The sequence below is a fragment of the Peromyscus eremicus genome, chromosome 12 (assembly GCF_949786415.1).
Source record: "Peromyscus eremicus chromosome 12, PerEre_H2_v1, whole genome shotgun sequence".
Taxonomy (NCBI): Eukaryota; Metazoa; Chordata; class Mammalia; order Rodentia; family Cricetidae; genus Peromyscus; species Peromyscus eremicus.
This window is the reverse complement of record NC_081428.1, coordinates 2,316,218-2,330,336: the sequence shown is the minus strand read 5'-3', so window position 1 is coordinate 2,330,336 and position 14,119 is coordinate 2,316,218. Positions and strand designations below refer to the sequence as shown.

At 40.5% G+C, this 14,119-nt stretch overlaps 1 protein-coding gene across 2 annotated transcripts in view; it reads right to left on the bottom strand.

Moving 5' to 3' along the window:
* The window catches only part of Brwd1 (bromodomain and WD repeat domain containing 1), a 94,137-nt gene that overhangs the window by 65,138 nt on the left and 14,880 nt on the right, over positions 1-14,119 (bottom strand). For both annotated transcript variants that reach the window (XM_059277429.1, XM_059277430.1), the window contains exons 5-11: positions 12,646-12,796; positions 10,609-10,707; positions 10,104-10,264; positions 8,936-9,157; positions 4,746-4,846; positions 3,290-3,360; positions 2,100-2,200 (exon numbers count right to left, since the gene is read on the bottom strand). In XM_059277429.1, coding sequence (XP_059133412.1) covers positions 2,100-2,200; positions 3,290-3,360; positions 4,746-4,846; positions 8,936-9,157; positions 10,104-10,264; positions 10,609-10,707; positions 12,646-12,796 — 906 coding nt within the window. The remainder of the gene's footprint in view (positions 1-2,099; positions 2,201-3,289; positions 3,361-4,745; positions 4,847-8,935; positions 9,158-10,103; positions 10,265-10,608; positions 10,708-12,645; positions 12,797-14,119) is intronic.

The window sequence follows — 14,119 nt, the reverse complement described above, 5'->3', positions numbered from 1 at the left end:
CTTGGCCAGTCATTATAGATGAGTCATATCTATGGAAAGTCTATAGAGATTCACTAAGAGTACTAAGACCTTTTCAAGAGAACTACACTCACAGAAAGACTGGCTTACAAAACTGTAGCTGTGCTTAAATTACGCCTTGACTTAGATTGTAAGTAAAGAGATCAAAAGGCTCTAATGAAGCCAAAAGGATGCAGCATGATGCTTATCTATGTATAAAACAAAACCTTCTCTTTTAGCATGACCTGAACCTATTCATTAAATAAGCTCTGAATATGGACTGTTTTCCAAAAAAACCTTATTGTATGAGGGACTAGAGGAGGCTCAGTGGTTAAGAGCAGCCGCTAACTGTCCTTAAGGACATACAGTGTTTCACAACCATGTGAGTGGTTTCAGTTCCAGGGAATCTGACCCTCTCTAATCCTCCTAGACACAAGTGACTCAAACACACATACTTAAATGTATAAAAATTAATTTTTCCTTTTCTTTTTTCTTTTTTGAAACAAGGTTTCTCTGTGTGGACCGGGCTGGCCTTGAACTCTGAGATCCACCTGCCTCTGCCTCCAAGTGCTGGGATTATAGGCATGTACCACCACTGCCTGGCATAAAAATAACTTTTAAATTTAAGTTAAAAAATGTTTTTTATTGTTTGCAGCTTGTGTGACTGTGTATGCCCATATTTGTCCTTATGCACGCACATGTATGTGAAGGTCAGAAGTAGACACTGAGTGTCTATCTTACATTTTGAGTCAGGGTCTCTCACTGAACCTGAAACTCACTGGTGAGACTGACTGGAATGGGATACATGTAGGCCAGGCTAGCCTCAAGCTGCTCAATCTATAGCTAAGAATAACCCTGCACTCTGTATACTCTTGCCTCCACCTCCCAAAAGACAAGATTCTAGATATGAACCACCTTTGCAAACATACAAAGTCCCTGAATTTTAATATATTTTAGATATCTGGTGTGAGTCAGTAAAAACAGAGGAGGCTATCACACTGGGGGGGGGGGGGGGCCCGCAGCAGTAAAGTATTAGCCAGCATGTGTGTTACCCTGGGTTTAACCCCCAGCACTGAGAAGAATAAAACATAACAAATAATGATGTCTCAGAAATTCAACAGTGACTTCATACTTCAAAATCTGACTACTCGTGGATGATGGACACAGCTGGGCAGCTGCACCCATGAACACACAGTAGGTACAACAGCATGCACAAGATCTGTTCACGTCCAAACCAGACCAAACCCCAGCGTGGAGCAGGGATTTACCACAAAGTCCCGCCCCTAGCAGAGCAGCTATGAATAACTGTTAGCTGATAGGATAAAAGGTCAGTTTTCTCTATAAGGGTCTCCCTTCGTAAAGCTGACAGTGCTCCAGCAGAAGGCCAAACATCCAAGAATATTCAGGCAGACAAATTGGCTGTTTGGGTAGAAGAGTTGGAAGAGGTGTGGTGGGGGTGAATATTACCAAAATATGTACAAAATTCTCATACAATAAAGACAGATAGGTAGGTAGATAGGTAGGAAGGTAGGTAGGTAAGATAGATAGAATCTAATTATCATCACATATCTCTACAAATAAGTAGGGTAGGTCTGGAAGGACAGCTTATCAGTCAAGAGCATATACTGTTCTTTGAGAAGACCTGAAGAGAATTCCCAGCACCCACCCTATGTGCAGCAGGCTCCCAACTGCCTGCAACTCCAGATCCAGGGGATCCAATGCCCTCCCTTCTGATCTTCTCTGGCACCTGCCTCAAGGGGGCATATCACCCCACCCCAACAGACCCACATGTATATACACCATTGTTAAAAAGAAAAAAATTAATAGAGCAAAGTGGCATACACCTATAATCCTACTACTGAATTGGCTGTAGCAAGAGAATGGAGAGTTGAGAGTAACATGAACTGCAAAGGAAGACCAGATCCTGTCTCAAAAAGCCCCAAGTAGAGGGAGAAAAAGGCTATTTAAAATAAAAGTAATCTGTTAAACGAGAGGGAGAAAAAAAAGAAGGAAAAAAAAAACCTTAGTTAAATTAGTAAAATTGGCCTTAACAGTAAAAGAATTATTAATACATTTACAGAATTTTAAAAATGAATGCTTACAGTATGGCTCTCAAGTTCGGCGATTTTTTCAGGTGCTTCAAACCCCAAGAAATACATTCTGATTACATGATCAGTACTACCTGTAGCTAAAAACATACCACCTGAAATAAAAATGTTAAAAGTTTAAATGTGTAGCTTGTAACAAATACACCAACATAATATACTTCTACACATGTGAAAGTTCTCTTACTCCAAAATTAAGGTTATCACTACAAATCCATCCTCCAGCTCTTTAAATAAGCTTATAAAAGGTGGGCCATGGTGGCGCACGCCTTTGAACTTAGGAGGAGTTCGAGGCCAGCCTGGTCTATAGAGCGGGTTCCACAACAGGCCCCAAAGCTACAAAGAGGAAACCCTGTCTCGAAAAATCAAAAATAAATAAATAAATACAAAGCTTATAAAGCTGAACTCTTAGCTTTGGTGAAAAAGCTGATCCAATGGGAACAGTCCCTTATCTAAGCTTTAGGAAGTTCAACAAGGCACTGTCACCCTGAGCATCAGTCCCTAACAACTGTCTCCTGAACAACCCTTCAATGTAAAGGGTTCACTTGCAACAGTGTCACTTCTTCAGGGAAATGCACTGGCCTAGTCTATAAAATATGCCATAAAAGTCTGCTGTACAAGAAAAGAATAAGGGGAATTAATTTCATCAAAATTCTGTGTCAAATTTAAACAAAACTATGTCTAGGCAGGATATCAGAAAACCACGCCCTACACATGGCCACATGACACTAGGACCACTTCCAGGACACCATGAACCTTCCTGCTGGGAGTTCTCTTATATATCAGTGACTCTGAATAGTGTCAGACATCGCGGGGAGATGGGGAGAGGGAGAGAGAGGGAGAGAGAGGGAGAGAGAGAGAGAGAGAGAGAGAGAGAGAGAGAGAGAGAGAGAGAGAGAGAGAGAGAGAGAGAGGGCTGACCCTCACTCACAGCTATCACTCCCCTTTAACAAGCCTACACTCATGTTCTCAGGTGTCTTTGTTCCATTGAACCCAGTACTTAAAAATCTACATTAAAAATCACAAAGTAAACTCCAGAAATAATTAAATAATCATCATAAATTATAGCTAATATAAAGAACAGAAGTCATGGGTTACTTTTCTGATTGATGCTCCAAACAATAACCAAGTGATTTGATAAATGCTATTTTAAACTAAAGAAAAGCAAGCATCATGTGTTATCTTACCAACACTAAATGAAGAACACAGCATCTGAACACCAGGCCTTGGCTTTTCCGTGAACTTCAGGGGGCGTGGACTTTAAAAGAAGATGATATGCCTTTAGAATACATGGTAACATATTTAATTAGAGTACTGGAGAGTTTTATCTACGATTATTGAGTGTGCATGATGTGTGAATGTTCGGATACACACATACCATGGTGCCCTCACAGAGGTGAGAGGACAGTTTTCAGTAGTAAACACTGTGGGATCTGGGAGTGTAACTCAAGTCATCAGATTTCCAGAGCAAGTGCTTTTACCCAAAGAACCATCTCGCTGGCCCTAAAATAATGTTTTCAACATAGCATATTTAACATTACTAACATTTCTTGTGCTGGGATAGCTTAACTAGCGGACTATTTGCTTGCCTAGACAAGGTTTGGGTTTAGTCACCACATAAATGGGACAATGTACCATGTCAACATACTTCTATGCTGATTCGACTTCAATGATAGGCTTTTAGAGTCTTTAACAAAATACATCTCAGTATGAATCTTTAATTTTCATCAAAACTACTAAAGTTGGGGCTGGGGTATATTGTAAATCTAGATACACCAACATGGCAACAATAACATATATTTTTTCCCAGCACTCAGAAGCAGGGGCAAGCGGATCCCTGTGAGCTAGAGGCAAGCCTGATCTACACAGCAAGTTTTAGGTCAGCCAGAGCTGTGTAGTGAGACCATCTCAAAAAAAAAAAAAAAAAAAAAAAATTTGCCAGGCAGCAGTGGCGCACGCCTTTAGTCCCAGCACTCGGGAGGCAGAGCCAGGTGGATCACTGTGAGTTTGAAGCCAGCCTTGTCTACAGAGTGAGATCCAGGACAAGCACCAAAACTACACAGAGAAACCTTTTCTCGAAAAAAAAACAAAAACACAAACAAAAAACAAAAAATTGCATCTTTTCTTGAGACAGAGTTTCTTTGTGTAGCCCTGACTGTCCTGGAACTCGCTCTGTAGACCAAGTAGACTCACAGAGACCTGCCTACAGAGATCTGCCTGTCTCTGCCTTCTGAGTGCTGGGATTAAAGGCATTTATACTTTTTTTTTAACAAGTTCTCCACAAACTGAATAAAATATCAGCTTTTAAGTTTAAATGAGCATTTTAGTTCCTCAAGTACATTAGAACACTACTCTGTAGTCACAAGGCAACTTTGTAGCTCTTTAACAGCAGAGGTTCTGGAATCCAGTGCTACTGTCTAAATTTCTGATTATACACCTAACTCTCCATTTCCATCTTTTCTAAATCAGTATCTATTGTTTGATTCTGCTTACAAAAGTAAGCAAAGAAAAAAATCTTTAAGCTTTTCTGTTACAGTGAAGCTGATATAAAGCATATGCAGTAACAAATTAACTTCAGGAGAAAAATTTCCTTTTAGACCGTCACCATCACATTAAGGAGAAACTACCACATGAGTCACTCACCTGAATTTCAAGGACTCTAAATCCCACTGCCAAAAGCAAACAGTCCCATCAGCACCAGTGGAGACCATGTATCTTTGAGGTCCTTTGGCCATTGGGCTAAACTGAAAGTCAACAACACACATGAGTCCCTGTCTAGAGTCTCTCCTTAGTTACACTTAGCAGTTTCCAAGCTTACATCAGCTGACATGCTAACAACAGTGATGTCAGCACAGGGACAAATCTAAGAGTGCACACTAACTCACATATGATTCTGATGAATTTTCACAACAACAAGCAAACGAGAACAGGAGTAACTTTAATACAGTCAAGACCCAGTTTTAGGGCACTAAAGCATGCCAAACCTTAGCCTCAGGAACTAACACTATTCAGTGTAACTAGTACATAGGCATAATGACAAATGGAAAAACCAAAATTAGACCCAAGTACAAGGCATCCTCTGGGGGGAGGGGTGGTGGTGTCTGTCCCAGAACTTGATCTGTAAACCAGGCTGGCCTTGAACTCAGAGATCTGCCTGCCTCTGCCTCCTAAGTGCGGGGATTAAAGGTGTGCACCACCACCACCTGGTGACAACTTGATTGACAATATTGACAACTTTATTGATTTCCTATTATAAAGCCTCACTTTTTAATCTATGTGTAGTGTTTCTAGCAGTCTTAAAAGTAAGTCCAGTCTTGGGGTTGGAGAGGTCCTGAGTTCAATTTCCAGCAACCACAAGGCAGCTCACAACTGTCTGTAACTGTAGTCCTATGGGAACTGATGCCCTCTACTTGTGTGCAGACATACATGCAGATAAAATACTCATACATAAAATAAATCTTTTTTTTAAAAGATTTATTTATTTATTATTTATCCAGTGTAATGTCTGCATGTATCCTTGCAGGTCAGAAGAGGGCACCAGATCTCATTACAGATGGTTGTGAGCCACCATGTGGTTGCTGGGAATTGAACTCAGGACCTCTGGAAGAACAGCCAGTGTTCTTAACCACTGAGCCATCTGTCCAGCCCAAATAAATAAATCTTTAAAACAAGTCCAGGAAACTTTGAGCATTCCATTCCTAGAGAATGTTCTGCCTATGGTGGTAACTACACCTTTTTACATTTTTCAAAATGTAAATTACATTAAAGGAAAATAGGTTATGTAGTTCTTTAAAAGGCTGATGCTAAAACCTGTCATTATTCTTAGATAAGACAAGTTTTTCAACCTTTGTGTTCTGATCCTCAATCTAATCTTCTTATAGGCAATACCATAAACAATGGCCTTTAATGTCAGCACAAGCAGACAGGACTCAGTAAGTACATTCCAGCCAGGACTGTACCGAGTCCCTAAATACTGGTCGTAATCTCAACAAACTGAACAATGCTGTCACTGAATTTTAAGAATCCTCTCAATGCACCCATAACAAGAAGCACAGAACCTCAAGGGAATTTGCTCTGATAGCAGGTGGTCCAGTCAGTCCTGAGACCTGCTCAGCAGGCTGTAAGCACATGTGGCCCCACGTAACTAACAGTATTGTTCCAGGCAAAGCTAGCACTACTCCATGCTCCAGCACAGCTCAAATGTGTGTGTTCTATCAAAGAGCACAAGTTTCCTCCACTGCCGCTCCACTTCCTGTAGGTTCATCAGATCATATTAACTCTGACACCTAGCTAATTTTAATTAATTTTTAAGCTTAAAAGACTTCTTGGGGTGGGGAATGTATTTCAGTTGGCAAAGTACTAGCCAAACAGGCCCAAAGTCTCTGTGGTTTTATCCTCAGTAATTCAGTAAGTGTACTAGTACACACCTGAAATTAATTCCAGCTCTTGAACCCTGGAAGTGGAGGCTGAGGATACTAAATTCAAGGTCACTCTTGGTAACAAATCAGGTGGACAGCCAAACAAAGCTGTATGAGACTGTCTCAAAAATTAAAACAATAAGTAACCTTTTCCAAAAAATAATCTAACTACTGCCTAGAAATAATGGGCACCTAAAAACCTTTCATGAATTTCAAGATTTCTTCATATAAAAATGAATAGCTTTATTATACACCGTGGCACACAGGTAGAGGTCAGAGGTCAATTTGTAGGACTCAGTTCTTTCCTTCCCGGGATCAAACTCGGCAGCAATTGCCTTTTCCCAGTGAGCCATCTCTCCAGCTCAAAAATAACTTTTTAAGTATATGTCTGAAAATACTCAGCAGAAGCATCAAGTCATCTTTGATCACAGAACTTTATTCCAAAGCTACATAGAAAAATAGAACCATCTCTGTACTTTCAATCAAATCCAAATCAAAGGCAACAAAACATGCCATTAAAAGCCTTACAAATCTAATAATTTAATTCAACCTAAGAAACGTCATTTAAAAAATAATAATAATAATCAAAGGTTGGGTGTAGTGGCACACACCTTTGATGCCAGCACTCATGAGGCAGAGGCAGGTGGATATTTAAGTTCCAGGATGGCCAGAGAAACTGCCTCAAAAAACAAAAACAATCACAGAATAGCACCGTTTTCAGGTTCCCACTGAGCCAAGGGTTGTGAGGTGATGATCAATGGGTTCTAACACAGAGGACAGCAGCAGCTCTGACAGGAGAGCTGACGTTCCCACGCAACAGCCGTGTTAGAAACTTCGTTAAAACCAGGAATTCTCAAGCTCTGCCACAGCATATTAAAACATAACCCTCACACTCAGTGCTTAGCAATCTAAGTTGGCCCTGCAGGTCAACTCATGAATACCAAAGTACCACTGTTCTGAGTTAGAAAGCTGACTTAGGAGAAACACAAAGCAAGGTGATACAAACAACACAGGATGCCACAACAACATCCAAAACACAGACTACAAATGAGCAGCCTAGGTCCCTCCAACAGAAGAAAAAAAAAATAGGCACCAGGCGGATATCTGTGAGTTCGAGGCCAGCCTGGTCTACAGAGCAAGATCCAGGACAGGCACCAAAACTACACAAGGGGGGAAGGTAGGCAAGGAGGGTTGGGACTTAAGTCTTTCAACCTACAGCAGTGGTTCTCAACCCACAATACGTCACAATTTATAACAGTAGAAAACTACTGCTATAAGGCATCACAGAAGGTAATTCTATGGTTGGGGTCACTGCGACATGAACTGTGTTAGAGGGTGGCAGCATTAGGAAGGTTGAGCACCACTGATCTACGGTGGCCAACTGTAAGGTGTGCAGGCTTTGCTCTGCTTCCAATTCAAACTAAATAAAATTACTCTATCTGCATGACAACTAACAATTTTAACATTACGAAGGTGGTTTTTAAAAGGAAATACTATGTTTTAGAATTACAAGCTGGAACATTTACAGAAGAACTAACATGGGCAGAATTTGCTATAGAAACAAGTTGAATTGGTCAGGAAGGGCTGGCCAGCAGCTGATAGGCCACAGGGACCCAGTACATTTTTCTACACTTCATGTATGTTGAAAACTACTTCCCACTTATTGTAGGAAGATTTTTTACCAAATTTAATCAACTCATCAAAATCCACAAGTTTTAAACAGAAAAATAACCTATTGCTGGTTTGTAACACGCTCTCATCCAATTCAAACACAGACTTTTTAATGCAGTCAGTAACTCACTCTCCAAGTTCTGCATCCTGCCGGGTGGTTGGTTGGTGGCACATGCCTTTAGTCCCAGCACTCAGGAGGCAGAAGCAGGTGGATCTGTGAGTTCAAGGCCATCCTGATCTACAAAGTGAGTTCCAAGAAAGGCGCAAAGCTACACAGAGAAATCCTGTCTCGAAAAACCAAAAGAAAGAAAGAAAGAAAGAAAGAAAGAAAGAAAGAAGAGAGGGGAGGAGAGGGGAGGGGAGGGGAGGGGAGGGGAGAGGAGAGGAGAGGAGAGAAAAAAGAAAAGAAAGTTCTGTATCCTTACATAGTCTTCATCATTTGCAGAAATACATTATCACCTGAGCTAGAGATTGCTCAGCTGTCAGGAGCTCTCCATGATTCACTGCTCTTACAGAAGACTGGGCTCAATACTCAATACGCACATGGCAGCTCACAAGCCACCCTCTTCTGGCCTCCAAGGGCACTGCACACACAATGATGCAAAGACACAGATGCAAGCCAAACACCCATACACATAAAAATCCATTTTAAGAAAGACACGGACTATTCAGGTTTTTAAAGCACCATATAATCACATCATCTTACTATTTCTTAAGTCTTAGTGTCACTGGGCTAGAGGTTACCTGCAAAGATGTAATTGACCCCGTGTGTCCCTGCAGCACAGCAACTGGGGCGCAGGTCCTCAAGCACCACACCCTGATGATCTTATCACAGCTGCCTGCCGCAATCAGGGTGTTCTCATAGTTCACGGCCATGTCTGAAATTTCTGCAGAATGGCCTCTTAATGTGGACAACAAGCGGCCATTATGTGTTGACCAAATCTTTACCAAACAATCATCTGACCCCTAAGAAAAAGCAACACCCCAATACAATGTTAGCACAGCAGCCACTAAACTGAAATGGGGATGATACCACCCACATTAACTATTATTCCTTCCCTTTCCAGGCAAATACTGTAACTACTACTATCACCAGAACACAGAGATAGCGTTTTTTCTTCAAAGCACAAAGTCTACATGGAATCTACAGGGTCAGATTCTCCCATATACTATTTTCACAACGTTCTCTCCCAAGAATGTAGTGGGTCCAACCCTAAGTTCCCACTCCCCAATACCAGCTACAGGACCAAGTTAGTTCACCAAGCTACAAAGATCAATATTGGGACACCAGACATCTGAGTATGTTTTCAATCTGCTTGAAAAATTTTTTTTTCTTCTAAAGACACTGGAATGGTCACACTCTAAATTCTCAATCCCTTGAATACAGAAAGGTTGTTTTATATTGAATCAGTGAGTGATCCATGAGTCATCACTAATGATCTGGGATTTTGCTGGGGATAAGGGGGAATTTTTTAACTGATAAATTTAAGATTAATCTCAATGTAACTTAATCCCTTAAGTCTCAAATGGGGTAGAAGAGAAACTTTTACTTATGTACTTTCTATTATTTGAAAACCAACATAGCTAGAGACAGCTCTGCAGTTATTTTGAAGTAGGGTCTCGTGTAGACCCAGCAAGCCTCAAACTCACTGCCACCTCCCCAGGAGCTTTACAAGATTCCTCAATGTTTTGGAACCGCTACTCTCAAAAGAGCCCAGACAAGACTGTGTTGTTCAATCACTTGAAGTACTTACTGGAACAACAAAATTTTAGACCCTGCACCAGATCTCCATGATCAAAATCTCTATGGCTAGGAAGTGGCAGCCCCTCCATGCTCGTTAAGATGTGCTAGGACTCTCAAGATGCTACTGCACTCCAGGTGGTACCAAATCAGTTTAAGATGTTAACTCACTGTAAAGATTCTATGTCCTGTCCTATCAAACGCTACACAGTACACAGCAGACAGATGTCCGAGAATCCTCCTGTGCATCTTTATGTGCTGGTACATAGTTCCTGGGAACGCTGTGCTAAAAGTAGAACACCCTGTGAGCTGTTTTCCTCGATGTATCTCCACTAGGAAATAAAAACAATGGAAATGGTTAAGGGGGAGCCAATATGTAGAAACTAAAAAAGATCCCAAAACAATTTCTAGAGTTTGAGAAATCTAAAGGACTCACACTTTGTCCTAATTTTACTGTACTATATATAACATAACCACTATGATTATTTTCACTGTACTATAAATAACCACTATGATGGTCTTCAGTTATTTTTCATTACTTTAAGCCAACAAGAAATTTGAAATGTGGTACTTATTACTACTGCAGTAACACTCTACCAGCACTTCCACGGCATTTATAATGTCTTCATGAAATTCAAGGAACAGTTTTGGGGCCTCACAGGCCAACCGCACTCACCAAGACTTGGTGGGGAGCCATAATTCACAGGCATTTCAGGCGGTCTTCCTCTGTGAAGAGCAGCAAAGGCAGAGCCCTTCCACACTGTGTGCCTGCAGTCTTTAAAACGAAGTTTAGACACACATAAAATCTTGACAGTTAACCCAAAGAAAGATCTTATAGAATACTTACGTACATTGTAATAAACAGTTTATTCAAAGTTTTACCAGCTAGTATACTTTAACAGAAAAGCCTGGGGAGGTTCATTATAGCTAGTCTGGAGACATCTCAGGTACATCAGCAGGGACACTGACAACACAGCACTTTACAGTCCGCCCAGTGCTTCCCACATACATCAGCTCAGGAGTCCTCACAACAACCCTGTGAGGTAGGTGTTCCCACTAATTACAAATGAGGTAACTGAGGCTCCAAGGTTCCAGGACCTTCAAAGAGTTCCACTGTAAATGATTAGTAAGAGGGACTGTGATACCAAGTTAACTGTTTATTGTTCAATGAAAAATACCATACAACATTTAAAATGAGCAGTCTTATCACAACTGACCCCAGTTTTCAAAAGTGGAGAATTTTAAGAAGATATTTTGAACTTATCTGATGTATCAAAAAACCTTTGACTTGACTCATTCAGTTTAAAATTGGTTTGGCCAGTACTATTGCCTTGAACTCATCAGGAAGAATTAGTGAGTTCAAGTTAAATAGCTTCCCACATTAGGATAGAAGGCAGCTCTCTAGAGAAGAGCAAATACACAGTGTGTGTGCATGAGCCTTCTAAAGACACATACTGCCCAGGTCTAAAGGAGACACACTAAGGGAGCACACAGAAGAGCACAAGCCAACACAGGCTCACGCTCTGCGCCTGCTGAGCTAGAACAAGCTGCTTCACAAGTGCCAACAAGGAGAGGCATCGCACTAAGTCCACTGAGCTCGGGTACCCCACACTACCAGGCATGCCATGTTTTACATGAACAGAAAGCATCCTCGGGCACTAGCACAAAAACATGAGCAGAAATAGGGCCCCTCGCTGAAACCTCTTCTAAGTCTGCCAGTCCTCACACAAGCCTCATGACAAAACAACACAGAGCTTGAGCTTGACACAAGGAGAAAGAAAACGTGCTACCCAAGCAACTGCTGTCAAACAGCTCACGGTGAAAATAATGACAAAGATGCTGAAAAGGAGGTTGGGGACAGTCTCCTGACGAGATCCACAGTGCGGCAAGGTTATAGGGCACGAAGAAACAACTAAGGCTGGCAAGCGGGTCTGGCATGAAACAAGAAGTGGGGTGCTCATTCTCAGTCAAGCTTTGTACCAGTGGAGCATCTAAGAGGTAGCATTACATCAGCAACAGCTTGTAACAAAATAATCACAATGAAACTGAAGTCTGCTAAGATCAGAACCAACACACTTGCCCATTAGCAGTTTAGCCACATGTATACATAGAGCATATCACACACAGGTACTTAGTCTAAGTCAGTTATACGAAGCTAACAAAAAAAGTATAGCAATTCGGAACATCTTGCTAGCACATAACTTAGCAAAAAAAAATAAAAAATAAAAAATTTTAAAAAAAAAGTTAGTAAAAAAATAAAAGGAACCATGCAAGTTTACATTTTTGGTGCATGTTTTTTCAAGCTGCTATCATATTTTGTTTTTAAATCACTTTGCCTTATAACAAAGGACTTTCAAAATCTAAATATCAAAAGTAATAATTCTAGTATTTAAAGAGTTTATTAGACACATACAATTACAGCCATTGAAGTTATGAGTGAGCTACAAAAATGGAAAAATTAAGAGCTGACATTGATAAAACCTCAAACACATCTTAAATTCAAGCTTTTAGCTTAACATCTGTGTCTTTATCAATTTTGAAATGCAAAAGGACCCATTAAACACATGATAAAATTCAAAGATCTACACTAATTGCAGAGAATTTATAGTCCATGGCATTAGTTACATTGTTACCTTTCACAACGCTTACACAACTTCACAATTATAACATAAGCTATTAATACAAAGCAGAACACTTCTTCAAATTAAGGTACCTTTTGCTGTACGTAGCAAAGACTGCCTTCCTGCACCAAGTAAAGAAGTGACTCTTGAAATACTGGGTGGAATTTCTTTATCCAGCATCGGGCCGATGCGCTGGCAGATTTGTAACAGGTGATCAGGAGCCACATGCTTATTGGACAAGACCTGGTTGGAGAGTTAAGTTTTAATAACAACACTGCATACAGGAGTACTCAAACATGTTTTTTTAAATTCATAACAGTCTGTTAAAATGTGAACATCACAGTGAAAACTATAAAATGCAGTAAAAAAAAAAAAAGACACCTCAAACAGTAAACTGTCTATAGAGTCAACCTCTAATCAAAACTCCAAGATTTTTCTTTACAGAAACTGACAATTTTATTCTAAAATTCAATACAAATGACATAGAAAAGGCCAAACTAACTTTGAAAAGGTGCAAACAATACTCAGTCTCATGACTTTTTACAGAGGTATAATCTATAAACAGGACGGTGTCAGAGAACAGACACATCATAGGATGAACTGTGCAGAAAGAAACTGGCAGTTTCTGACAAAATGACAAATGCTGTTCAGTGCAGAAAACATTTTCCCAATAAATGGCGCTAGAACAAGGGCAGACACTATTTCTCAAAAACAATCAACCTTTAATGTATACCTCTGTTGTGCTTACATGTGTGGGAATGAACATGGGCCTGCTGAGTATCTCAACACTGATCATGTATAAATGAAAACTAAAGACTTATTAGAACAAAAAATGTAAACAGTAGATATGACCATCATACATAATAAAATTGTCACTTTATAAGTCACATTATAGACATACTGCAAAGTGATAGAAATACTGCAAAGCACCCATCTAATGAAGAACTTGCATCTAGAACAGATGGGAAAGGCTCCGAGTTCTCAACAGTACTCAGCACTACATCCAAACACTCGCCTTTCAGAATCCAATTCTGACCTAACGATTTGAGCAGACATCAAAGACCATGACCAGGTGGCATGGGCATGAAGACACCCAGAGAGCCAAGCAGTGAAGCACACTCAAGCCTCCAGGAGCCACTGCTCCTGTCAAGTAGACTAGCCTGGCTAGTACTAAAGACTGGCCAGATGGAGAAACTAGCCAGACACCTGTAAGCACTGGGGAGGCAGAGGAAGCTCAATGCCAGTCTCAGCTACACAGCAAGTTCAAGACCACCTTGAGCTATATGACACCCCATCCCAAAGAGCAAAGGCAAAAACAAAAATGGAGAAATGTCTGATGGGTATATAAGGTACTAGAACTTTTGAAAACAGTTCAGCCACTCCACTCCAAAGTAACAATATTTAAAACACATGCTCATAAGTAGGCACATTAAATTTTTAGTATTTTTAAGATGTCTGTGTATAACTGTTTTGCCTGCACGTCTGTCTTGTGTACTATTCATGTGCCTTCAGTTCAAAAGAGGGAGTCAAATTTCCCTAGAACTGGAGTTAACAACTAACCACTGT